The sequence below is a fragment of the Babylonia areolata genome, chromosome 18 (genome assembly GCF_041734735.1).
Source record: "Babylonia areolata isolate BAREFJ2019XMU chromosome 18, ASM4173473v1, whole genome shotgun sequence".
Classification (NCBI taxonomy): domain Eukaryota; kingdom Metazoa; phylum Mollusca; class Gastropoda; order Neogastropoda; family Buccinidae; genus Babylonia; species Babylonia areolata.
This window is the reverse complement of record NC_134893.1, coordinates 682,895-709,051: the sequence shown is the minus strand read 5'-3', so window position 1 is coordinate 709,051 and position 26,157 is coordinate 682,895. Positions and strand designations below refer to the sequence as shown.

Genomic DNA, 26,157 nt, shown 5'->3' with positions numbered 1-26,157 from the left:
ACTGTGTGTCATGTGCCACTGTGTAATGAGTCTGTGTGGCAGTGTGTCATATGTCACTGTGTGCTGACCATCATTGTCACTGGTGCATTGTGTCTGTTGCCTTACTGTCCAGGTGGTGATGGAGAACGTTGTGATACTCTTGGTCCTCACACAGTTATGCACAAGACACAGTGACACACTACACACAGTGACACACTTAATCTTCTGCATGAGATACACATGAAAGGGGTTCAGGCATTTCCAGGCCTGCACCTATGCATGTTGACCATAGAGAACAGAAAAAGATCCACCCTACAACCACCAACTATGTATGTTGACCATAGAGAACAGAAAAAGATCCACCCTACAACCACCAACTATGTATGTTGACCATAGAGAACAGAAAAAGATCTGTCCTCCAACCACCAGCTATGTATGTTGACCATAGAGAACAGAAAAAGATCTGTCCTCCAACCACCAGCTATGTATGTTGACCATAGAGAACAGAAAAAGATCCACCCTCCAACCACCAGCTATGTATGTTGACCATAGAGAACAGAAAAAGATCCGTCCTCCAACCACCAGCTATGTATGTTGACCATAGAGAACAGAAAAAGATCTGTCCTCCAACCACCAGCTATGTATGTTGACCATAGAGAACAGAAAAAGATCTGTCCTCCAACCACCAGCTATGTATGTTGACCATAGAGAACAGAAAAAGATCCACCCTCCAACCACCAGCTATGTATGTTGACCATAGAGAACAGAAAAAGATCCACCCACCAACCACCAGCTATGTATGTTGACCATAGAGAACAGAAAAAGATCCGTCCTCCAACCACCAGCTATGTATGTTGACCATAGAGAACAGAAAAAGATCTGTCCTCCAACCACCAGCTATGTATGTTGACCATAGAGAACAGAAAAAGATCCGTCCTCCAACCACCAGCTATGTATGTTGACCATAGAGAACATAAAAAGATCCACCCTCCAACCACCAGCTATGTATGTTGACCATAGAGAACAGAAAAAGATCTGTCCTCCAACCACCAGGTATGTATGTTGACCATAGAGAACAGAAAAAGATCAGTCCTCCAACCACCAGCTATGTATGTTGACCATAGAGAACAGAAAAAGATCCACCCTCCAACAACCAGCTATGTATGTTGACCATAGAGAACAGAAAAAGATCCGTCCTCCAACCACCAGCTATGTATGTTGACCATAGAGAACAGAAAAAGATCCACCCTCCAACCACCAGCTATGTATGTTGACCATAGAGAACAGAAAAAGATCCGTCCTCCAACCACCAGCTATGTATGTTGACCATAGAGAACAGAAAAAGATCCACCCTACAACCACCAGCTATGTATGTTGACCATAGAGAACAGAAAAAGATCCGTCCTCCAACCACCAGCTATGTATGTTGACCATAGAGAACAGAAAAAGATCTGTCCTCCAACCACCAGCTATGTATGTTGACCATAGAGAACAGAAAAAGATCTGTCCTCCAACCACCAGCTATGTATGTTGACCATAGAGAACAGAAAAAGATCTGTCCTCCAACCACCAGCTATGTATGTTGACCATAGAGAACAGAAAAAGATCTGTCCTCCAACCACCAGCTATGTATGTTGACCATAGAGAACAGAAAAAGATCTGTCCTCCAACCACCAGTTATGTATGTTGACCATAGAGAACAGAAAAAGATCCACCCTCCAACCACCAGCTATGTATGTTGACCATAGAGAACAGAAAAAGATCCACCCACCAACCACCAGCTATGTATGTTGACCATAGAGAACAGAAAAAGATCTGTCCTCCAACCACCAGCTATGTATGTTGACCATAGAGAACAGAAAAAGATCCACCCTCCAACCACCAGCTATGTATGTTGACCATAGAGAACAGAAAAAGATCTGTCCTCCAACCACCAGCTATGTATGTTGACCATAGAGAACAGAAAAAGGTCTGTCCTCCAACCACCAGCCATGTATGTTGACCATAGAGAACAGAAAAAGATCCACCCTCCAACCACCAGCTATGTATGTTGACCATAGAGAACAGAAAAAGATCTGTCCTCCAACCACCAGCTATGTATGTTGACCATAGAGAACAGAAAAAGGTCTGTCCTCCAACCACCAGCCATGTATGTTGACCATAGAGAACAGAAAAAGATCCACCCTCCAACCACCAGCTATGTATGTTGACCATAGAGAACAGAAAAAGATCCACCCACCAACCACCAGCTATGTATGTTGACCATAGAGAACAGAAAAAGATCCACCCTCCAACCACCAGCTATGTATGTTGACCATAAAGAACAGAAAAAGATCTGTCCTCCAACCACCAGCTATGTATGTTGACCATAGAGAACAGAAAACGATCTGTCCTCCAACCACCAGTTATGTATGTTGACCATAGAGAACAGAAAAAGATCCGTCCTCCAACCACCAGCTATGTATGTTGACCATAGAGAACAGAAAAAGATCTGTCCTCCAACCACCAGCTATGTATGTTGACCATAGAGAACAGAAAAAGATCCACCCTCCAACCACCAGCTATGTATGTTGACCATAGAGAACAGAAAAAGATCCGTCCTCCAACCACCAGCTATGTATGTTGACCATAGAGAACAGAAAAAGATCTGTCCTCCAACCACCAGCTATGTATGTTGACCATAGAGAACAGAAAAAGATCTGTCCTCCAACCACCAGCTATGTATGTTGACCATAGAGAACAGAAAAAGATCCACCCTCCAACCACCAGCTATGTATGTTGACCATAGAGAACAGAAAAAGATCCGTCCTCCAACCACCAGCTATGTATGTTGACCATAGAGAACATAAAAAGATCCACCCTCCAACCACCAGCTATGTATGTTGACCATAGAGAACAGAAAAAGATCAGTCCTCCAACCACCAGCTATGTATGTTGACCATAGAGAACAGAAAAAGATCCACCCTCCAACCACCAGCTATGTATGTTGACCATAGAGAACAGAAAAAGATCCGTCCTCCAACCACCAGCTATGTATGTTGACCATAGAGAACAGAAAAAGATCCACCCTCCAACCACCAGCTATGTATGTTGACCATAGAGAACAGAAAAAGATCCGTCCTCCAACCACCAGCTATGTATGTTGACCATAGAGAACAGAAAAAGATCCGTCCTCCAACCACCAGCTATGTATGTTGACCATAGAGAACAGAAAAAGATCTGTCCTCCAACCACCAGCTATGTATGTTGACCATAGAGAACAGAAAAAGATCCACCCTCCAACCACCAGCTATGTATGTTGACCATAGAGAACAGAAAAAGATCAGTCCTCCAACCACCAGCTATGTATGTTGACCATAGAGAACAGAAAAAGATCCACCCTCCAACCACCAGCTATGTATGTTGACCATAGAGAACAGAAAAAGATCCGTCCTCCAACCACCAGCTATGTATGTTGACCATAGAGAACAGAAAAAGATCCGTCCTCCAACCACCAGCTATGTATGTTGACCATAGAGAACATAAAAAGATCCACCCTCCAACCACCAGCTATGTATGTTGACCATAGAGAACAGAAAAAGATCAGTCCTCCAACCACCAGCTATGTATGTTGACCATAGAGAACAGAAAAAGATCCACCCTCCAACCACCAGCTATGTATGTTGACCATAGAGAACAGAAAAAGATCCGTCCTCCAACCACCAGCTATGTATGTTGACCATAGAGAACAGAAAAAGATCCACCCTCCAACCACCAGCTATGTATGTTGACCATAGAGAACAGAAAAAGATCCGTCCTCCAACCACCAGCTATGTATGTTGACCATAGAGAACAGAAAAAGATCCGTCCTCCAACCACCAGCTATGTATGTTGACCATAGAGAACATAAAAAGATCCACCCTCCAACCACCAGCTATGTATGTTGACCATAGAGAACAGAAAAAGATCAGTCCTCCAACCACCAGCTATGTATGTTGACCATAGAGAACAGAAAAAGATCCACCCTCCAACCACCAGCTATGTATGTTGACCATAGAGAACAGAAAAAGATCCGTCCTCCAACCACCAGCTATGTATGTTGACCATAGAGAACAGAAAAAGATCCACCCTCCAACCACCAGCTATGTATGTTGACCATAGAGAACAGAAAAAGATCCGTCCTCCAACCACCAGCTATGTATGTTGACCATAGAGAACAGAAAAAGATCCGTCCTACAACCACCAGCTATGTATGTTGACCATAGAGAACAGAAAAAGATCTGTCCTCCAACCACCAGCTATGTATGTTGACCATAGAGAACAGAAAAAGATCCACCCTCCAACCACCAGCTATGTATGTTGACCATAGAGAACAGAAAAAGATCCGTCCTCCAACCACCAGTTATGTATGTTGACCATAGAGAACAGAAAAAGATCTGTCCTCCAACCACCAGCTATGTATGTTGACCATAGAGAACAGAAAAAGATCCGTCCTCCAACCACCAGCTATGTATGTTGACCATAGAGAACAGAAAAAGATCCGTCCTCCAACCACCAGCTATGTATGTTGACCATAGAGAACAGAAAAAGATCCACCCTCCAACCACCAGCTATGTATGTTGACCATAGAGAACAGAAAAAGATCCACCCTCCAACCACCAGCTATGTATGTTGACCATAGAGAACAGAAAAAGATCCACCCTCCAACCACCAGCTATGTATGTTGACCATAGAGAACAGAAAAAGATCCGTCCTCCAACCACCAGCTATGTATGTTGACCATAGAGAACAGAAAAAGATCTGTCCTCCAACCACCAGCTATGTATGTTGACCATAGAGAACAGAAAAAGATCCACCCTCCAACCACCAGCTATGTATGTTGACCATAGAGAACAGAAAAAGATCCGTCCTCCAACCACCAGTTATGTATGTTGACCATAGAGAACAGAAAAAGATCTGTCCTCCAACCACCAGCTATGTATGTTGACCATAGAGAACAGAAAAAGATCCGTCCTCCAACCACCAGCTATGTATGTTGACCATAGAGAACAGAAAAAGATCCGTCCTCCAACCACCAGCTATGTATGTTGACCATAGAGAACAGAAAAAGATCCACCCTCCAACCACCAGCTATGTATGTTGACCATAGAGAACAGAAAAAGATCCACCCTCCAACCACCAGCTATGTATGTTGACCATAGAGAACAGAAAAAGATCCACCCTCCAACCACCAGCTATGTATGTTGACCATAGAGAACAGAAAAAGATCCGTCCTCCAACCACCAGCTATGTATGTTGACCATAGAGAACAGAAAAAGATCTGTCCTCCAACCACCAGCTATGTATGTTGACCATAGAGAACAGAAAAAGATCCACCCTCCAACCACCAGCTATGTATGTTGACCATAGAGAACAGAAAAAGATCCACCCTCCAACCACCAGCTATGTATGTTGACCATAGAGAACAGAAAAAGATCCACCCTCCAACCACCAGCTATGTATGTTGACCATAGAGAACAGAAAAAGGTCTGTCCTCCAACCACCAGCTATGTATGTTGACCATAGAGAACAGAAAAAGGTCTGTCCTCCAACCACCAGCTATGTATGTTGACCATAGAGAACAGAAAAAGGTCTGTCCTCCAACCACCAGCTATGTATGTTGACCATAGAGAACAGAAAAAGATCTGTCCTCCAACCACCAGCTATGTATGTTGACCATAGAGAACAGAAAAAGGTCTGTCCTCCAACCACCACTGCAACAAACTGGGCAGGGGGGGACGGGGGGTGGGGGGAAGAGGGGGGTTGGGGGGGACAAGCTCAGTATACAAAAACGAGAATCCCTGGGATGTTCAGTTTGATGTGAACGTTGTGTGGAGACAGTGTCTGTGGCATTGTGCAGGGGTCAGATGTGAACGTTGTGTGGAGACAGTGTCTGTGGCATTGTGCAGGGGTCAGGAGTAGCAGTGTGGACTGCACAACATGAGCAGTGAAATACACTGTAGAAATCCAAGAAAAATCAATGTGTTGTCAACACTGCATGTTCTCATGTGCTGCCTGATGATTTCAGTGTCTCCCTACCTGAAGACACTGTCCATGGTCGCCAGCACCAAACTGCTTCACCTGTTGGAGGTCTGTCCTGTGTGTGTGTGCGTGTGTGTGTGTGTGTGTGTGCGTGTGTGTGTGTGTACTTGTTTGTGTGTGTGTATGTGTATGCATGTGTATGTGTGTGTGTGTGTGTTTGTGCTTGTTTGTGACTCTTTATGTGCATTTGTGTGTGTGTGTTTTTGTGTGTATGTATGTGTGCATGCCTGCATGTGACACTTAATGTGCATTTGCGTGTGTGTGCATGTGTGTGTGTTTGTGCTTATGTGTGACTCTTCATGTGCGTTTGTGTGTTTATTTGTGTGACTGTGTGTGTGTGTGTGTGTAGACGACGTATATGATAGACATGACAGTGTGTGTGGTTTATGTTCAGGCGTTCAGCACACCGTGGTTCCTGTTTGCCAGCCCCACCAACCATCACCTGGTCTTCTTTCTGCTGGAGGTCTTCAACAACATCATCCAGTACCAGTTTGATGGTGACCAGTCTGACCTGTCTTCTCTGTCACCTCTACCTTCTGTCTCTACCTTCTGTCACTGTGCTCTGTCTCTACCTTCTGTCACTGTGCTCTGTCTCTGTCTCTACCTTCTGTCACTGTGCTCTGTCTCTGTCTCTACCTTCTGTCACTGTGCTCTGTCTCTGTCTCTACCTTCTGTCACTGTGCTCTGTCTCTGTCTCTACCTTCTGTCACTGTGCTCTGTCTCTACCTTCTGTCACTGTGCTCTGTCTCTACCTTCTGTCACTGTGCTCTGTCTCTACCTTCTGTCACTGTGCTCTGTCTCTGTCTCTACCTTCTATCACTGTGCTCTGTCTTTGTCTCTACCTTCTGTCACTGTGCTCTGTCTCTACCTTCTGTCACTGTGCTCTGTCTCTACCTTCTGTCACTGTGCTCTGTCTCTACCTTCTGTCACTGTGCTCTGTCTCTGTCTCTACCTTCTGTCACTGTGCTCTGTCTCTGTCTCTACCTTCTGTCACTGTGCTCTGTCTCTACCTTCTGTCACTGTGCTCTGTCTCTGTCTCTACCTTCTGTCACTGTGCTCTGTCTCTGTCTCTACCTTCTATCACTGTGCTCTGTCTCTACCTTCTATCACTGTGCTCTGTCTCTACCTTCTGTCACTGTGCTCTGTGTCTGTCTCTACCTTCTGTCACTGTGCTCTGTCTCTGTCTCTACCTTCTGTCACTGTGCTCTGTCTCTGTCTCTACCTTCTGTCACTGTGCTCTGTCTCTACCTTCTGTCACTGTGCTCTGTGTCTGTCTCTACCTTCTGTCACTGTGCTCTGTCTCTACCTTCTGTCACTGTGCTCTGTGTCTACCTTCTGTCACTGTGCTCTGTCTCTACCTTCTGTCACTGTGCTCTGTGTCTACCTTCTGTCACTGTGCTCTGTGTCTGTCTCTACCTTCTGTCACTGTGCTCTGTCTCTACCTTCTGTCACTGTGCTCTGTCTCTACCTTCTGTCACTGTGCTCTGTCTCTACCTTCTGTCACTGTGCTCTGTGTCTACCTTCTGTCACTGTGCTCTGTGTCTGTCTCTACCTTCTGTCACTGTGCTCTGTCTCTACCTTCTGTCACTGTGCTCTGTGTCTACCTTCTGTCACTGTGCTCTGTCTCTACCTTCTGTCACTGTGCTCTGTCTCTACCTTCTGTCACTGTGCTCTGTCTCTGTCTCTACCTTCTGTCACTGTGCTCTGTCTCTACCTTCTGTCACTGTGCTCTGTCTCTGTCTCTACCTTCTGTCACTGTGCTCTGTCTCTACCTTCTGTCACTGTGCTCTGTCTGTCTACCTTCTGTCACTGTGCTCTGTCTGTCTACCTTCTGTCACTGTGCTCTGTCTCTACCTTCTGTCACTGTGCTCTGTCTCTGTCTCTACCTTCTGTCACTGTGCTCTGTCTCTGTCTCTACCTTCTGTCACTGTGCTCTGTCTCTGTCTCTACCTTCTGTCACTGTGCTCTGTCTCTACCTTCTGTCACTGTGCTCTGTCTCTACCTTCTGTCACTGTGCTCTGTCTCTACCTTCTGTCACTGTGCTCTGTCTCTGTCTCTACCTTCTGTCACTGTGCTCTGTCTCTGTCTCTACCTTCTGTCACTGTGCTCTGTCTCTACCTTCTATCACTGTGCTCTGTCTCTACCTTCTGTCACTGTGCTCTGTCTCTGTCTCTACCTTCTGTCACTGTGCTCTGTCTCTACCTTCTGTCACTGTGCTCTGTCTCTACCTTCTGTCACTGTGCTCTGTCTCTGTCTCTACCTTCTGTCACTGTGCTCTGTCTCTACCTTCTGTCACTGTGCTCTGTCTCTACCTTCTGTCACTGTGCTCTGTCTCTGTCTCTACCTTCTGTCACTGTGCTCTGTCTCTACCTTCTGTCACTGTGCTCTGTGTCTACCTTCTGTCACTGTGCTCTGTGTCTACCTTCTGTCACTGTGCTCTGTCTCTACCTTCTGTCACTGTGCTCTGTGTCTGTCTCTACCTTCTGTCACTGTGCTCTGTCTCTACCTTCTGTCACTGTGCTCTGTCTCTACCTTCTGTCACTGTGCTCTGTCTCTGTCTCTACCTTCTGTCACTGTGCTCTGTCTCTACCTTCTATCACTGTGCTCTCTTCACTTTGTGTGGATACAAGTGTGAGGTGACAAGTGACAACTGACAAGTGTGAGATGACAACTGACAAGTGCGTGGTGACAAGTGTGTGGTGACAACTGACAAGTGCGTGGTGACAAGTGTGAGATGACAACTGACAAGTGCGTGGTGACAAGTGTGTGGTGACAAGTGTGTGGTGACAACTGACAAGTGCGTGGTGACAAGCAAATCAAGGTTCAAACTCTGGGTGCAGGCAACTCCAACCTGGTGTACACCATCATCCGGAAGCGGAACATCTTCCACCAGCTGGCCAACCTGCCTGTGGACCACTCGGCCATCGCACGCGCCCTGACCAAGCGGGGCAAGAAGTTCGCTCCCCCGCCCCTGGACTCGCGGGAACCCCAGACCATGGAGGGGGCCATACCTGCCGCTGAGGCCGAACCTGGGACCCTGAAGGCCTCGCTGGCCGCCACGCCACGTGAGTCTTGTTGGACTGTTGGGTCTCTTCCTGTGTGTGTGTCAGTCTGCTGGTCTGTCTGTCTGTCTGTCTGTGTGTTGGATCATGTAGGGTAGTGTGAACACTGCTGGTCTGTCTGTCTGTCTGTGTGTTGGATCATGTAGGGTAGTGTGAACACTGCTGGTCTGTCTGTCTGTCTGTGTGTTGGATCATGTAGGGTAGTGTGAACACTGCTGGTCTGTCTGTCTGTCTGTGTGTGGATCTGTAGGTGTAGTGTGAACACTGCTGGTCTGTCTGTCTGTGTGTTGGATCATGTAGGGTAGTGTGAACACTGCTGGTCTGTCTGTCTGTGTGTTGGATCATGTAGGGTAGTGTGAACACTGCTGGTCTGTCTGTCTGTGTGTTGGATCATGTAGGGTAGTGTGAACACTGCTGGTCTGTCTGTGTGTTGGATCATGTAGGGTAGTGTGAACACTGCTGGTCTGTCTCTCTGTCTGTCTGTGTGTTGGATCATGTAGGGTAGTGTGAACACTGCTGGTCTGTCTGTCTGTGTGTTGGATCATGTAGGGTAGTGTGAACACTGCTGGTCTGTCTGTCTGTGTGTTGGATCATGTAGGGTAGTGTGAACACTGCTGGTCTGTCTGTCTGTCTGTGTGTTGGATCATGTAGGGTAGTGTGAACACTGCTGGTCTGTCTGTGTGTTGGATCATGTAGGGTAGTGTGAACACTTGCCTTCCCTTCTTCGGCGTTGGGATGGTTCCCTAAGGCCAACTAGCCCACAAGGCTGCAGCACTAAGAGCCAGTGCAATTTTGCCTCCTAGTTTGAGAGTCATAGTCCTTCACAAAAGACTAAGCTGTAAATGGTTTCCCATTGACTGGAGAAACCATTGACACCAGTACATATATATAAGCCTGCTGTGTACAGACTGTATGTGTATGTATGTCTGTGTTCTTTTATTTTCTTTCTTTCTCATTTTCACATCTTTTTGTTTGTAGTGGTATTAGATGTAAAGCATTTGTGTGGGGGTGTATACACTTGCATAATATGCTTTTGCTTGAGTAGGAGCATTTCTCTGTTTATGGATTTCTGTATTTGTATTTTGTTGATTTAAAAATGAAATAATTTTTTCTCTTTTATTATACTTTGTTTTAATTTTAAGACAGGTGCTTTAAACCCATGTTACAGAAATGAGTCCGCCCCACCCAGGCTGTTTTAATATTAAGACAGGTGCTTTAAACCCAAAGTGTTACAGAAATGAGTCCGCCACACCCAGGCTGTTTTAACCCTTTCGCTGCCAGGAAAATAAGATTTAAGTGAAATCTATTTGCCAGGGTTTTTTCACAAAAAACGGGTATAAATTTTCAAAAAATTCTGTGCTCTTTGTTATTGGAGAAAGACCCATAAAAGTATACATTTTCTGAAAGGGAAATGAATAAAGAATACAAAACACATGATGTTTTCCCATTTTATGCATTTTAAGTGACATGCTGTTGTTTTGAAATCAGTGTTTTGTTTTTTGTCACATTTTCAACTTGTTCATTACAAACATTAGTCTGGTAATTTGCACAAAAATATCATTTTCTGGACAAATGGATATCTGCACACACAAAATCATACTAGAACAACCACAATATAAAAAAAACTGAAAAAGAAATAGATGCATTGTGACTTCTGCAAGTGATAATATGGATGTGAGGCCACGCCCCCTCAGTCTCCACCCCCCCCCCTCCTCTTCACCCCTCTCACACGGTCACTTCATCAGACCGCGTTGGCTGAGTGCCAAGAAAATAGCTCATATGGTGCCCTGCTAAAAATTAGGTGACCTGTCGTCTGCTAGAGTTGAAAAGCCTGCATCTCTCACTGATAGTTGTATCTTGGCCACTCTCTTGATTGCTCCCTTTATTTTCTATCAAATCGTCCTATAAATGTTCACCACTGTCTTCTCCTTCGAATTTATGCTCCAATTCTTTCTGAGCATCAGCTAAAGAAAGTAATTTTGGCTGATTTAGTTCGTCACAATCGCATGCCTTGAACACGGAGTCAGTCCGACATTTTGTTGAGCGAGCGAGGAGAGGAGCCAGGCAAAGATTGCGGCCAGTAACCCAACCAAAACATTCAAATAAAGGACTGCCTTATGACGCAGATGTTGTTTCTAGCTATGAATAGAATCCAGAAAGATTCCCCAAGCTAAAGCTACCAGCATTTTTGTCAACAAACTGAATGCAAAGCAGGGAAAAGTCAGAATATTTCGATGACGAGTTATCTCGTCATTGTGGCAGCGAAGCATACATGCTTGCCATGACGAGTTATCTCGTCATGCAGGCAGCCTAGGGGTTAATATTAAGACAGGTGCTTTAAACCCAAAGTGTTACAGAAATGAGTCCGCCCCACCCAGGCTGTTTTAATATTAAGACAGGTGCTTTAGACCCAAAGTGTTAACAGAAATGAGTCCGCCCCACCCAGGCTGTTTTAATATTAAGACAGGTGCTTTAGACCCAAAGTGTTAACAGAAATGAGTCCGCCCCACCCAGGCTGTTTTAATATTAAGACAGGTGCTTTAGACCCAAAGTGTTACAGAAATGAGTCCGCCCCACCCAGGCTGTTTTAATATTAAGACAGGTGCTTTAAACCCAAAGTGTTACAGAAATGAGTCCGCCCCACCCAGGCTGTTTTAATATTAAGACAGGTGCTTTAAACCCAAAGTGTTACAGAAATGAGTCCGCCCCACCCAGGCTGTTTTAATATTAAGACAGGTGCTTTAGACCCAAAGTGTTACAGAAATGAGTCCGCCACACCCAGGCTGTTTTAATATTAAGACAGGTGCTTTAAACCCAAAGTGTTACAGAAATGAGTCCGCCCCACCCAGGCTGTTTTAATATTAACCCTTTCGCTGCCAGGAAAATAAGATTTAAGTGAAATCTATTTGCCAGGGTTATTTCACAAAAAACGGGTATAAATTTTCAAAAAATTCTGTGCTCTTTGTTATTGGAGAAAGACACATAAAAGTATACATTTTCTGAAAGGGAAATGAATAAAGAATACAAAACACATGATGTTTTCCCATTTTATGCATTTTAAGTGACATGCTGTTGTTTTGAAATCAGTGTTTTGTTTTTTGTCACATTTTCAACTTGTTCATTACAAACATTAGTCTGGTAATTTGCACAAAAATATCATTTTCTGGACAAATGGATATCTGCACACACAAAATCATACTAGAACAACCACAATATAAAAAAAACTGAAAAAGAAATAGATGCATTGTGACTTCTGCAAGTGATAATATGGATGTGAGGCCACGCCCCCTCAGTCTCCACCCCCCCCCCTCCTCTTCACCCCTCTCACACGGTCACTTCATCAGACCGCGTTGGCTGAGTGCCAAGAAAATAGCTCATATGGTGCCCTGCTAAAAATTAGGTGACCTGTCGTCTGCTAGAGTTGAAAAGCCTGCATCTCTCACTGATAGTTGTATCTTGGCCACTCTCTTGATTGCTCCCTTTATTTTCTATCAAATCGTCCTATAAATGTTCACCACTGTCTTCTCCTTCGAATTTATGCTCCAATTCTTTCTGAGCATCAGCTAAAGAAAGTAATTTTGGCTGATTTAGTTCGTCACAATCGCATGCCTTGAACACGGAGTCAGTCCGACATTTTGTTGAGCGAGCGAGGAGAGGAGCCAGGCAAAGATTGCGGCCAGTAACCCAACCAAAACATTCAAATAAAGGACTGCCTTATGACGCAGATGTTGTTTCTAGCTGTGAATAGAATCCAGAAAGATTCCCCAAGCTAAAGCTACCAGCATTTTTGTCAACGAACTGAATGCAAAGCAGGGAAAAGTCAGAATATTTCGATGACGAGTTATCTCGTCATGCAGGCAGCGAAGCATACATGCTTGCCATGACGAGTTATCTCGTCATGCAGGCAGCCTAGGGGTTAAGACAGGTGCTTTAAACCCAGAGTGTTACAGAAATGAGTCCGCCCCACCCAGGCTATTGTTGTCATGCCACATGTTGTGCAGGGTCCAAATGGTCAGTGTTAGGTCACTGCTGTCATAGTTGTGCATGTTGTCAACAACTGTTGTGTGTCCACCTGTAGCTGTGATGTCCAAGTTTCTCTCTTGATGTGTCCATCTTCAAATTGGAAAGAGAGACGTGCTGAGTGAAACTGCAGTGTGTCCTTTCCACTTGGGAAGTGTCGGGGATGCTTGTTTTTGTGGTTCATCTCTCAACTGTTTTGTTGTTCACAGTTAATCAACAGTGCTAGATTCAACATTTTTTTAAATTCAAAATTAATTAACAGTGCTAGATTTGACAAAGATTTTTTATGAAGTGTGTGTCTGTGTGTGAAAGAGGTGGATTCTTTGCACTGTCTTTGACTGCATTGTGGATCACATATTCTCTGTGTGTTTGTGTGTCTGCAAGTGCGTGTGTGTTTGAACTGTGTGTGTGTGTGCGCCTTTGTATTTTATAGATGGCATTATGTGTGTGTGCCCTTGTTTTAAGTACCATGAAAATATTGTTTGATAATTACAATAATGATATTCTCCCTTTCTTTTTGCAGTTTATGTTGAACTGTGTTGTTGCGGGATATTTGCTTTTGGTGTTAGTAGTCCGGCTTGAGTGCAATGCAAATGTTGTTTTCTCTGCGTTGTGTTCATTTATTCATTTGACAGATGATTTCTCTGCTTTGTGCCATATTCCCTTTCTGTTGTTTTATTGATGATTTGTTGGTGTTTATGTAGTGGTTGTTGTAAGGAGAGTGAGAATGTGGCTTTGTTCAGTTGCTCCAGCTTTGTCTTGCTCACTCTGTGGATGCGTCAGCAGTTCAGCCTTCTTAACCCCTTCACTGCTAGTATGTTTTGCTATGGCCTATGCTGAGAAAATTTTCAGAAAAACAAGAAAAACATGCCAATGATTTTGATTTGCTTATATTTCAAAAAGTACTGAAGATAAGTATGTAAAAGTATATATCAAATGAAAGGACAATGAACCAAGATTTTGTTTTTAATGCTCACATGTTCAAATTATGAGTCAATCTGACACAAAAATTCCATAAAATGCAATTTAAAAAAAATGGGACTGTCATTCCATCATATAGGTGCTACAACATCCACCAGGTTATCAGTCAGTCTTTCTTGTGACTGGTGTGATCAACCACACACACTGTCAAGGCTGTGCAACAGTGTCCAGGTCCATAAGACTCCAACACAGTCCACACAAAGAATGAAAAGGATGTACTCACCCAGGATCTATCGCCAGTAAAAACGCTGTGTGTGGTACTTGCAGAAACAGTCTTCATGACACAGTGCTGGTTTACTGGGGCAGTCTGGGCAGTAGAACCTCACATCCTTTCTTTGTCCTTTCTTCCAGCAGACTCTGCACCTCCTTTGTAGCCGGGCCTTCTGTGGGGTAGGTGGGATGAAGTGTCGTCCACACAAGACAAACAGCGTGGTCATCTTTAGCAGTGTCTGGGTCTTGGTCACCAAAAATCATAGCACTAATTACATCCTTCTGGAAGTCCAGGGATGTACTGCTGTTGCCTGCTTTTTTGTAGAGGATGTGTGCATTCAGCATGGCAATTTGTAGAAAACGCACACACAGCTATCTGTACCACTTCAGGGTTTTCCTTGTGGCATCGTAGGGCTGCAGCTGTTGGTCATGATGGACCATGGCACCCATGTTCTTGTTGTAATCCAGAATTGCTGGAGGCTTGTTTACTGCCCTTTGGTCTTGCTGCTGCTGGTCTTCAGCTGTAGGTTTGTGGCAAGTTGTCAACTCCAGATGGTCCAGGACGAACATCATGATCATCACCATGCTGCATACCTGAAACACATTGCATAAAAGACTAAGTTTGTTGATTTTTTTTGGATTTTTTTTTTTTTTTACATATAAAAAGATCATGAAATGGTACCATTTTATTTCTGATTGTTTTCAGAAGCTGAAATACAAACACACACACACCTACCCCACCCCCCACCCCAAACCCCCAAAACACACACACACACTGAAACTGGTTCATGGTATGCCACACCCCCTTCATTCTCTCTTTCTCATACAAAACAAAATGACAACACACACACACACACACACACACACACACACACACACACACACACACACACTTCTACAAGTGTTGCATTTACAAAGTAATGTAGGCATACAATTCTGTATATCATTCTCTGATTTCAGTTGTAAAACATCTCCTCCCCCCCCTCTCCCCCACTCTCACCCACACACAAAACAACAACAATAACAAACCAATACACACTCGGGAACGAACACACAGAAAGCTCTAGGCGAGCGACACACGCTGTCATCAACAATGAGCCAGGCAGCAAGCCACGCCCCCTTGGGCTGTGATGGTCACACACAGTGCACACATGACTGACTCTCTCTCACACATACACGCACTGATCAGTGACTGACGAAGCTATTTACCACAGTTAACACATTCAAAACACACACAGTATAGTCCTATTCATTGTTACAACGAACAGAAAACAAATAATAAACTGACAAACCTCGTAAACACCCACTTGTCTGTCTTCAATTTCGTCAAGCAACTCCACCTCCCACCCCCCTCCACTGTCAAAATCAGCGTCTTCGGCATCAACTTCACGCAGTTCTATCTCATTCAGTCCACAACCTTCATCTCTACTGTTTGCATCCCGAAAGAATTCTTTCAATATTAGTGCAAGTGTTGGGGTTTGTCTGTGTTCAGCCATGGCTTTGCAAACACAACTTGAGCTTCGTACAAAATTGCAAAACTTTCGTCATAAATGTGACAATCCAATGAATAGTTTTAGCTTATGGAACTAAAGAGCGCTCAGGGGAGCTAATTTAATGGTTAGCAGACTTTTCTGTAATGCAGGACTCGAAAAATAGAACGTTGTAACATGATGTACGGCGCACGTCAATACAGCATTGGTGAGCGACATTTCATGACATACGCCATACGTCAACAGCGCAGTTAAGAGGTTCAGGAAAAACAAGTTAGTGGTAGTGGCGTGTTTGATGTCTTGTCTAAGAGGTTAAGGAAAAACAATGTAGTGGTAGTGGCGTGTTTGATGTCTTGTCTAAGAGGTTCAGGAAAAACAAGTTAGTGGTAGTGGCCTGTTTGATGTCTTGTCTAAGAGGTTCAGGAAAAACAATGTAGTGGAAGTGGCCTGTTTGATGTCTTGTCTAAGAGGTTCAGGAAAAACAATGTAGTGGTAGTGGCGTGTTTGATGTCTTGTCTAAGAGGTTCAGGAAAAACAAGTTAGTGGTAGTGGCCTGTTTGATGTCTTGTCTAAGAGGTTCAGGAAAAACAAGTTAGTGGTAGTGGCCTGTTTGATGTCTTGTCTAAGAGGTTCAGGAAAAACAAGTTAGTGGTAGTGGCCTGTTTGATGTCTTGTCTAAGAGGTTCAGGAAAAACAAGTTAGTGGTAGTGGCCTGTTTGATGTCTTGTCTAAGAGGTTCAGGAAAAACAAGTTAGTGGTAGTGGCGTGTTTGATGTCTTGTCTAAGAGGTTCAGGAAAAACAAGTTAGTGGTAGTGGCGTGTTTGATGTCTTGTCTAAGAGGTTCAGGAAAAACAAGTTAGTGGTAGTGGCCTGTTTGATGTCTTGTCTAAGAGGTTCAGGAAAAACAATGTAGTGGTAGTGGCCTGTTTGATGTCTTGTCTAAGAGGTTCAGGAAAAACAAGTTAGTGGTAGTGGCCTGTTTGATGTCTTGTCTAAGAGGTTCAGGAAAAACAAGTTAGTGGTAGTGGCCTGTTTGATGTCTTGTCTTATGACTTGTGTGTTCTCCATTGTTCACTCGTGTGTTGGAGTGGGCTGTTACCCCACCAAGTAGGCAGCTGTACTCCATTTTCAGGTGTGTGCATGCTGGATATGTTATTTCCATGGCCCACCATATGCTTACAAGGATTACCTGGGATCTTTAACGTGTGCATTTGATGTTGAAGCATGCGTCAAGTGATGAAGGAAGTTGAGGCACTGTGAGCAGGTGAGCACAGCTGTTGACCTGGGAAATGGGAACAATCTCAGACTTCAAAGCACCAAGAGCCGTAACTAGCATTTGAACCCAGGACTCTCAGATTCCAAGTCCAGCACTGTAACCAAGACACAGCTGTTGACCTGTCTTCAAGTTTGTGGTGACTGGGGATGAAGTGCACAGCCAGTGTGGAAGTGGACTGTGGGATGAAGTGCACAGCCAGTGTGGAAGTGGGCTGTGGGATAAAGTGCACAGCCAGTGTGGAAGTGGGCTGTGGGATGAAGTGCACAGCCAGTGTGGAAGTGGACTGTGGGATGAAGTGCACAGCCAGTGTGGAAGTGGGCTGTGGGATAAAGTGCACAGCCAGTGTGGAAGTGGGCTGTGGGATGAAGTGCACAGCCAGTGTGGAAGTGGGCTGTGGGATGAAGTGCACAGCCAGTGTGGAAGTGGGCTGTGGGATGAAGTGCACAGCCAATGTGGAAGTGGACTGTGGGATGAAGTGCACAGCCAGTGTGGAAGTGGGCTGTGGGATGAAGTGCACAGCCAGTGTGGAAGTGGACTGTGGGATGAAGTGCACAGCCAGTGTGGAAGTGGGCTGTGGGATGAAGTGCACAGCCAGTGTGGAAGTGGACTGTGGGATGAAGTGCACAGCCAGTGTGGAAGTGGACTGTGGGATGAAGTGCACAGCCAGTGTGGAAGTGGGCTGTGGGATGAAGTGCACAGCCAGTGTGGAAGTGGGCTGTGGGATCCTTGCTGGTCTGTCAGTTAGTGTGTGTGGGTGTTTGTGTGTTTGTCAGTGTGCATGTGCTTGCTTGTGTTAGTATGCACATGTGTGTGGGTCTGCACAAATTTGCTGAACATGAAATTCTTATACAACAGATCTCTCTGGTGCACAGTGGGATTTTTCTGCAGAATTTGCTTGGGACATTTCTTGTTTCTTTGATATTTTGGTGCTGGGAAATCCCCATGGATAGTGCAGAGTGTTGTGTGCTTACATGATGTATGCAGTCAGTGTGTTGTGTGAAGGCCATGTTGGTGTGAGCATGTCATGTGAAGAATGCGCAGTGTAAGGGTGTCATGTAAAGATGGTGTTGTGTAAGCACATCGCCTAAAGAAACATGTTGTGTAACGTGTTTGTGTGAAGAATGTGGTGTGAAGAAAGGCGGTGTTGCTGTGTGGTTGAGAGACGTGGTGTGAAGAAAGGCGGTGTTGCTGTGTGGTTGAGAGATGTGGTTTGAAGAAAGGTGGTGTTGCTGTGTGGTTGAGAGATGTGTGAAGAAAGGTGGTGTTGCTGTGTGGTTGAGAGACGTGGTGTGAAGAAAGGTGGTGTTGCTGTGTGGTTGAGAGATGTGGTGTGAAGAAAGGTGGTGTTGCTGTGTGGTTGAGAGACGTGGTGTGAAGAAAGGTGGTGTTGCTGTGTGGTTGAGAGATGTAGTGTGAAGAAAGGTTGTGTTGCTGTGTGGTTGAGAGATGTGTGAAGAAAGGTGGTGTTGCTGTGTGGTTGAGAGATGTGGTGTGAAGAAAGGTGGTGTTGCTGTGTGGTTGAGAGATGTGGTGTGAAGAAAGGTGGTGTTGCTGTGTGGTTGAGAGATGTAGTGTGAAGAAAGGTTGTGTTGCTGTGTGGTTGAGAGATGTGGTGTGAAGAAAGGTGGTTGTGTTGCTGTGTGGTTGAGAGATGTGGTGTGAAGAAAGGTGGTGTTGCTGTGTGGTTGAGAGATGTAGTGTGAAGAAAGGTGGTTGTGTTGCTGTGTGGTTGAGAGATGTGGTGTGAAGAAAGGTGGTGTTGCTGTGTGGTTGAGAGATGTGGTGTGAAGAAAGGTGGTTTTGCTGTGTGGTTGAGAGATGTGGTGTGAAGAAAGGTGGTGTTGCTGTGTGGTTGAGAGATGTGGTGTGAAGAAAGGTGGTGTTGCTGTGTGGTTGAGAGATGTGGTGTGAAGAAAGGTGGTGTTATTGCTGTGTGGTTGAGAGATGTGGTGTGAAGAAAGGTGGTGTTGTTGCTGTGTGGTTGAGAGATGTGGTGTGAAGAAAGGTGGTGGTGTTGCTGTGTGGTTGAGAGGCGTGTGAAGAAAGGTGGTGGTTTTGCTGTGTGGTTGAGAGATGTGGTGTGAAGAAAGGTGGTGTTGCTGTGTGGTTGAGAGATGTGGTGTGAAGAAAGGTGGTGTTATTGCTGTGTGGTTGAGAGATGTGGTGTGAAGAAAGGTGGTGTTGTTGCTGTGTGGTTGAGAGACGTGGTGTGAAGAAAGGTGGTGGTGTTGCTGTGTGGTTGAGAGATGTGGTGTGAAGAAAGGTGGTGTTGTTGCTGTGTGGTTGAGAGATGTGGTGTGAAGAAAGGTGGTGTTATTGCTGTGTGGTTGAGAGGCGTGTGAAGAAAGGTGGTGGTGTTGCTGTGTGGTTGAGAGATGTGGTGTGAAGAAAGGTGGTGTTGTTGCTGTGTGGTTGAGAGATGTGGTGTGAAGAAAGGTGGTGGTGTTGCTGTGTGGTTGAGAGATGTGGTGTGAAGAAAGGTGGTGGTGTTGCTGTGTGGTTGAGAGGCGTGTGAAGAAAGGTGGTGGTGTTGCTGTGTGGTTGAGAGGCGTGTGAAGAAAGGTGGTGGTTTTGCTGTGTGGTTGAGAGATGTGGTGTGAAGAAAGGTGGTGGTGTTGCTGTGTGGTTGAGAGGCGTGTGAAGAAAGGTGGTGGTGTTGCTGTGTGGTTGAGAGATGTGGTGTGAAGAAAGGTGGTGGTGTTGCTGTGTGGTTGAGAGGCGTGTGAAGAAAGGTGGTGGTGTTGCTGTGTGGTTGAGAGGCGTGTGAAGAAAGGTGGTGGTGTTGCTGTGTGGTTGAGAGATGTGGTGTGAAGAAAGGTGGTGGTGTTGCTGTGTGGTTGAGAGATGTGGTGTGAAGAAAGGTGGTTGTGTTGCTGTGTGGTTGAGAGATGTGTGAAGAAAGGTGGTGTTGCTGTGTGGTTGAGAGACGTGGTGTGAAGAAAGGTGGTGTTGCTGTGTGGTTGAGAGATGTGGTGTGAAGAAAGGTGGTGTTGCTGTGTGGTTGAGAGATGTGGTGTGAAGAAAGGTGGTGGTGTTGCTGTGTGGTTGAGAGATGTGGTGTGAAGAAAGGTGGTGTTGCTGTGTGGTTGAGAGATGTGTGAAGAAAGGTGGTGTTGCTGTGTGGTTGAGAGACGTGGTGTGAAGAAAGGTGGTGTTGCTGTGTGGTTGAGAGATGTGGTGTGAAGAAAGGTGGTGGTGTTGCTGTGTGGTTGAGAGATGTGGTGTGAAGAAAGGTGGTGTTGCTGTGTGGTTGAGAGATGTGTGAAGAAAGGTGGTGTTGCTGTGTGGTTGAGAGACGTGGTGTGAAGAAAGGTGGTGTTGCTGTGTGGTTGAGAGACATGGTGTGAAGAAAGGTGGTGTTGCTGTGTGGTTGAGAGATGTGGTGTGAAGAAAGGTGGTGTTGCTGTGTGGTTGAGAGATGTGGTGTGAAGAAAGGTGGTGGTGTTGCTGTGTGGTTGAGAGATGTGGTGTGAAGAAAGGTGGTGTTGCTGTGTGGTTGAGAGATGTGGTGTGAAGAAAGGTGGTGGTGTTGCTGTGTGGTTGAGAGGCGTGGTGACGGCCGTTGCACTGTTTCAGGACCCATCAGTGCCCCAGTCAGTGAGGCCATGTCTCCCTCTCCTCCTCCTCCTCCTCCTCCTCCTTCTCCTCCTTCGTCACTGCCGGGTATAGACACCCTCACCACCCCCCACTCCCCTTCCTTCTTCTGCTTGCCTTCTTCTCTTCTAGTTGCTTGAATCATAGCTGCCAACCAACCAGCTGATCACCAGCCAACCAGTGTGTCTGCTTCCCCCACCTTGGGTTTCTGTAGACAGTGTCTGAACAGTCCCCCCCTCTTCACTTCCTCATGAAAGAGACAGACCCCCCCCCCCCCCACACACACACACACACACACACAAGCACACACACACACACCCCTCCCAAAGTTTCAGAAGCACGCTTGCACACACACACACACATACACACACACAAACACACTCACTTGCACACACACGCACACGCGCGCACGCACACACAGGTCAGACACCCAGCAGATGGACTCACCTTTGATGGGGGGGTGAGGTGAGAAATGACATGGCACCATTACTCTGCCAGACAGTGCCAGAGAAAAAGATGAAGAAATCAAGTGAGTGGAGTGGTCTGTGTGGGCAGGAGCTGTAAAGCATGTGTTGGTGTTGGCCTTCCCCTTGCACCTAGCTTCCTCTCCACTGCCCTCTGCCACACTCAGCTTCTTTTGTTTGTTTGGGAAGGGGAGTGGGGGGGGGGGGGGGTTCCCAGCAAGTTTGTATGATAGTATGTCTTGTCCAGCTGACCATCACAACAGCAGAGGCAACTGCTGTCCTGACTGCCTGGGCTGTAATTCAGTTATAATGGACAGTGCCTTCCCATGTTACATCCCCACTCTCTGGGCCAAGAGGGCTTTAGGACAGTCAGCATTGGGATGGTCCCCAAAGGCCAACTAGCCCCCAAGGCTGCAGCACTAAGAGCCAATGCAATCTTGCCTCCTAGTTTGAATCATAGTGTTTCACAGAAGACTAAAGTGTAGATGAATTTCCATAGTTGTAGAGAAACCATTGATTATACAGCTCTGCCTTTGCTATTTGCACAGCTGAAAATTCTTGTCAATCTGGGATGGAAGCGGAGTTGGGCTCTTTGAAAGCCTGGCAGGTTGGCAGTTATGCTATCTTGTTTTTTTTGTGATGATGGTACTGCCTTGTTGTGCTCGCTTTGTCCAGCTTGACTAAACTGACTTGCTGTTTCCCTGTTGGGCTGTTTGCTGTTTGCTGTTGCTGTTGGCAGAGTGAAAACCAAACTCACACTGAACACTGTTGCTGTTGGCAGAGTGAAAACCAGACTCACACTGAACACTGTTGCTGTTGGCAGAGTGAAAACCAGACTCACACTGAACACTGTTGCTGTTGGCAGAGTGAAAACCAAACTCACACTGAACACTGTTGCTGTTGGCAGAGTGAAAACCAGACTCACACTGAACACTGTTGCTGTTGGCAGAGTGAAAACCAAACTCACACTGAACACTTGTGGTGTGCTTTGTCAACAGCTGTGTTCAATTTGCTGACAGACAGAATGTGTGCGTTCGACATTTTTACGTGTGTGCTTGACTGATTGGGGTAGGATAACCATGCCTGCAATCACACCAGATTTGACAAAAGGTTTGTGGAATGAGTGATGTTTTCATGCACTATAATTATAGCTGAATGATGTCACACATGCACATTTGTTCATACAGATGTATATCTGTAACCTCTGACCATCTATCTAGATCTATTTACCTGTCTCCCTAACTTCACTCAAATGCACACACTTGCCTCTTGAAATTTTTGTTTTTGTTCATTTCTACTTTCTCTTTCTGCAGACTGACCTATGGCTGACGCTGTCCTCACATCACTTCAGCAGATGATGACATAGCTGTCTGAACATAGCTGTCTCCTGTATTAATTCAGTGCTGATCATAGCTGTCTCCTGTATTAATTCAGTGCTGATCATAGCTGTCTGAACATAGCTGTCTCCTGTATTAATTCAGTGCTGTTCATAGCTGTCTGAACATAGCTGTCTCATGTATTAATTCAGTGCTGATCATAGCTGTCTGATCATAGCTGTCTCCTTATTGATTCAGTGCTGATCATAGCTGTCTGATCATAGCTGTCTCCTTATTAATTCAGTGCTGATCACAGCTGTCTGATCACAGCTGTCTTCAGTATTGATTCAGTGCTGTTCATAGCTGTCTGATTATAGCTGTCTCCTGTATTGATTCAGTGCTGATCATAGCTGTCTCCTTATTGATTCAGTGCTGTTCATAGCTGTCTGATCATAGCTGTCTCCTGTATTGATTCAGTGCTGATCATAGCTGTCTGATCATAGCTGTCTCCTGTATTGATTCAGTGCTGTTCATAGCTGTCTGATCATAGCTGTCTCCAGTATTGATTCAGTGCTGTTCATAGCTGTCTCCTGTATTGATTCAGTGCTGTTCATAGCTGTCTCCTGTATTAATTCAGTGCTGTTCATAGCTGTCTGAACATAGCTGTCTCCTTGATTCAGTGCTGATCATAGCTGTCTGATCATAGCTGTCTCCTTATTGATTCAGTGCTGATCATAGCTGTCTCCTGTATTGATTCAGTGCTGATCATAGCTGTCTGATCATAACTGTCTCCTGTATTGATTCAGTGCTGATCATAGCTGTCTGATCATAGCTGTCTCCAGTATTGATTCAGTGCTGTTCATAGCTGTCTGATCATAACTGCCTCCTGTATTGATTCAGTGCTGATCATAGCTGTCTCCAGTATTGATTCAGTGCTGTTTATAGCTGTCTGATCATAACTGTCTCCTGTATTGATTCAGTGCTGATCATAGCTGTCTGATCATAACTGCCTCCTGTATTGATTCAGTGCTGTTTATAGCTGTCTGATCATAACTGTCTCCTGTATTGATTCAGTGCTGATCATAGCTGTCTCCTGTATTAATTCAGTGCTGATCATAGCTGTCTCCTGTATTGATTCAGTGCTGATCATAGCTGTCTGATCACAACTGTCTCCTGTATTGATTCAGTGCTGATCATAGCTGTCTCCTGTATTAATTCAGTGCTGATCATAGCTGTCTCCTGTATTGATTCAGTGCTGATCATAGCTGTCTCCTGTATTGATTCAGTGCTGATCATAGCTGTCTGATCATAACTGTCTCCTGTATTGATTCAGTGCTGATCATAGCTGTCTCCTGTATTGATTCAGTGCTGATCATAGCTGTCTGATCATAACTGTCTCCTGTATTGATTCAGTGCTGTTTATAGCTGTCTGATCATAACTGTCTCCTGTATTGATTCAGTGCTGATCATAGCTGTCTGAACATAGCTGTCTGATCATAACTGTCTCCTGTATTGATTCAGTGCTGATCATAGCTGTCTGATCATAACTGTCTCCTGTATTGATTCAGTGCTGATCATAGCTGTCTGATCATAGCTGTTCCTGTATTAATTCAGTACTGATCATAGCTATCTGATCATAACTGTTGATAACCTGTATTGATTCAGTGCTGTTCATAACTCTCTCATAATAATGATAACAGCAATGGATACTTGTATAGCACACGATCCAGGAATCTGCTGTGGGTGCTAAACAAAAACACTTTTGTTTACATAACACATTACATCATTGTCATGGACACACACAAAAATGTGACTAACAAACTAAACACACACCAGATACACACAGACATGCACACACACACACACACACACACACACACACACATACCAACCACACACACACACACACACACACACACACACACACACACACACACACACACTGCATACTTACATTTTAACATACATATATGTACATAGCAGCTACCCTCCACATATAGGCACGCACAAACACACACATACACAAACACGTGCATGCGTGCACACATATACACACAAATACACATTCATACACATGCATGTATTTATGTACATAGACATATGTATTCACAAAAAGTCAAGCACAGCTCACATAGAGAAAATGAATCTGCCACAAGTGTGCTTATTGCTGAGGGAAGAGGTGAGTTATGAGACCAGGTTTGAAAGATGCAAGGGAGTCAGATTGACAGAGGTTATCAGGGAGTCTCTTGTATTGATCTAGTGCTGATCATATAACTCTTACTTCTATTGATTGAGTGCTGATCTAAAACTCTTACTTCTATTGATTGAGTGCTGATCTAAAACTCTTACTTTTATTGATTGAGTGCTGATCATATAACTCTTACTTCTATTGATTGAGTGCTGATCTAAAACTCTTACTTTTATTGATTGAGTGCTGATCTAAAACTCTTACTTTTATTGATTGAGTGCTGATCATATAACTTTTTACGTGTGTTGATTGAGTGTTGATCATATAACTCTTACCTGTATTGATTCAGTGCTGATCATTTTACTCTTACCTGTATTGATTCAGTGTTGATCATATAACTCTTACCTGTATTGATTCAGTGTTGATCATATAACTCTTACCTGTATTGATTCAGTGTTGATCATATAACTCTTACCTGTATTGATTCAGTGTTGATCATATAACTCTTACCTGTATTGATTCAGTGCTGATCATTTTACTCTTACCTGTATTGATTCAGTGTTGATCATATAACTCTTACCTGTATTGATTCAGTGCTGATCATATAACTCATATATATATATATATATATATATATATTGATTGAGTGCTGATCATATAACTCTTACCTGTATTGATTCAGTGTTGATCATATAACTCTTTTATATATATATAGAGAGAGAGAGATATAGATATATATATATATGTATATATATTGATTGAGTGCTGATTATATAACTCTTTGCCTGTATTGATTCAGTGCTGATCATATAACTCTTACCTGTATTGATTCAGTGCTGATCATATAACTCATATATATATATATATATATATATATATATATATATATATATATATATATATATATATATTGATTGAGTGCTGATCATATAACTCTTACCTGTATTGATTCACTGTTGATCATATAACTCTTACTGTATTGATTGAGTGTTGATCATATAACTCTTACCTGTATTGATTCAGTGCTGATTACCTGTATTGATTCAGTGCTGATCATATAACTCTTACCTGTATTGATTCAGTGCTGATTACCTGTATTGATTCAGTGCTGATCATATAACTCTTACCTGTATTGATTCAGTGCTGATTACCTGTATTGATTCAGTGCAGATTACCTGTGTTGATTCAGTGCTGATTGCCTGTATTGATTCAGTGCTGATCATATAACTCTTACCTGTATTGATTCAGTGCTGATTACCTGTATTGATTCAGTGCAGATTACCTGTGTTGATTCAGTGCTGATTGCCTGTATTGATTCAGTGCTGATTGCCTGTATTGATTCAGTGCTGATCATATAACTCTTACCTGTATTGATTCAGTGCTGATTACCTGTATTGATTCAGTGCAAATTACCTGTGTTGATTCAGTGCTGATTGCCTGTATTGATTCAGTGCTGATTGCCTGTATTGATTCAGTGCTGATCATATAAGGTCATCTCCCTCACTCTTTCCTTTCC

General features: G+C 44.3%; 1 protein-coding gene across 2 annotated transcripts in view; it reads left to right on the top strand.

Moving 5' to 3' along the window:
• Positions 1-26,157, top strand: part of LOC143292349 (protein HID1-like) — a 97,973-nt gene that overhangs the window by 43,186 nt on the left and 28,630 nt on the right. The window contains exons 14-17 of one of the 2 annotated variants that reach the window (XM_076602540.1): positions 6,026-6,087; positions 6,434-6,536; positions 8,880-9,104; positions 20,656-20,742. In XM_076602540.1, the coding sequence (XP_076458655.1) occupies positions 6,026-6,087; positions 6,434-6,536; positions 8,880-9,104; positions 20,656-20,742 (477 nt within the window). The remainder of the gene's footprint in view (positions 1-6,025; positions 6,088-6,433; positions 6,537-8,879; positions 9,105-20,655; positions 20,743-26,157) is intronic. The other variant, XM_076602541.1, reaches the window with a different exon arrangement.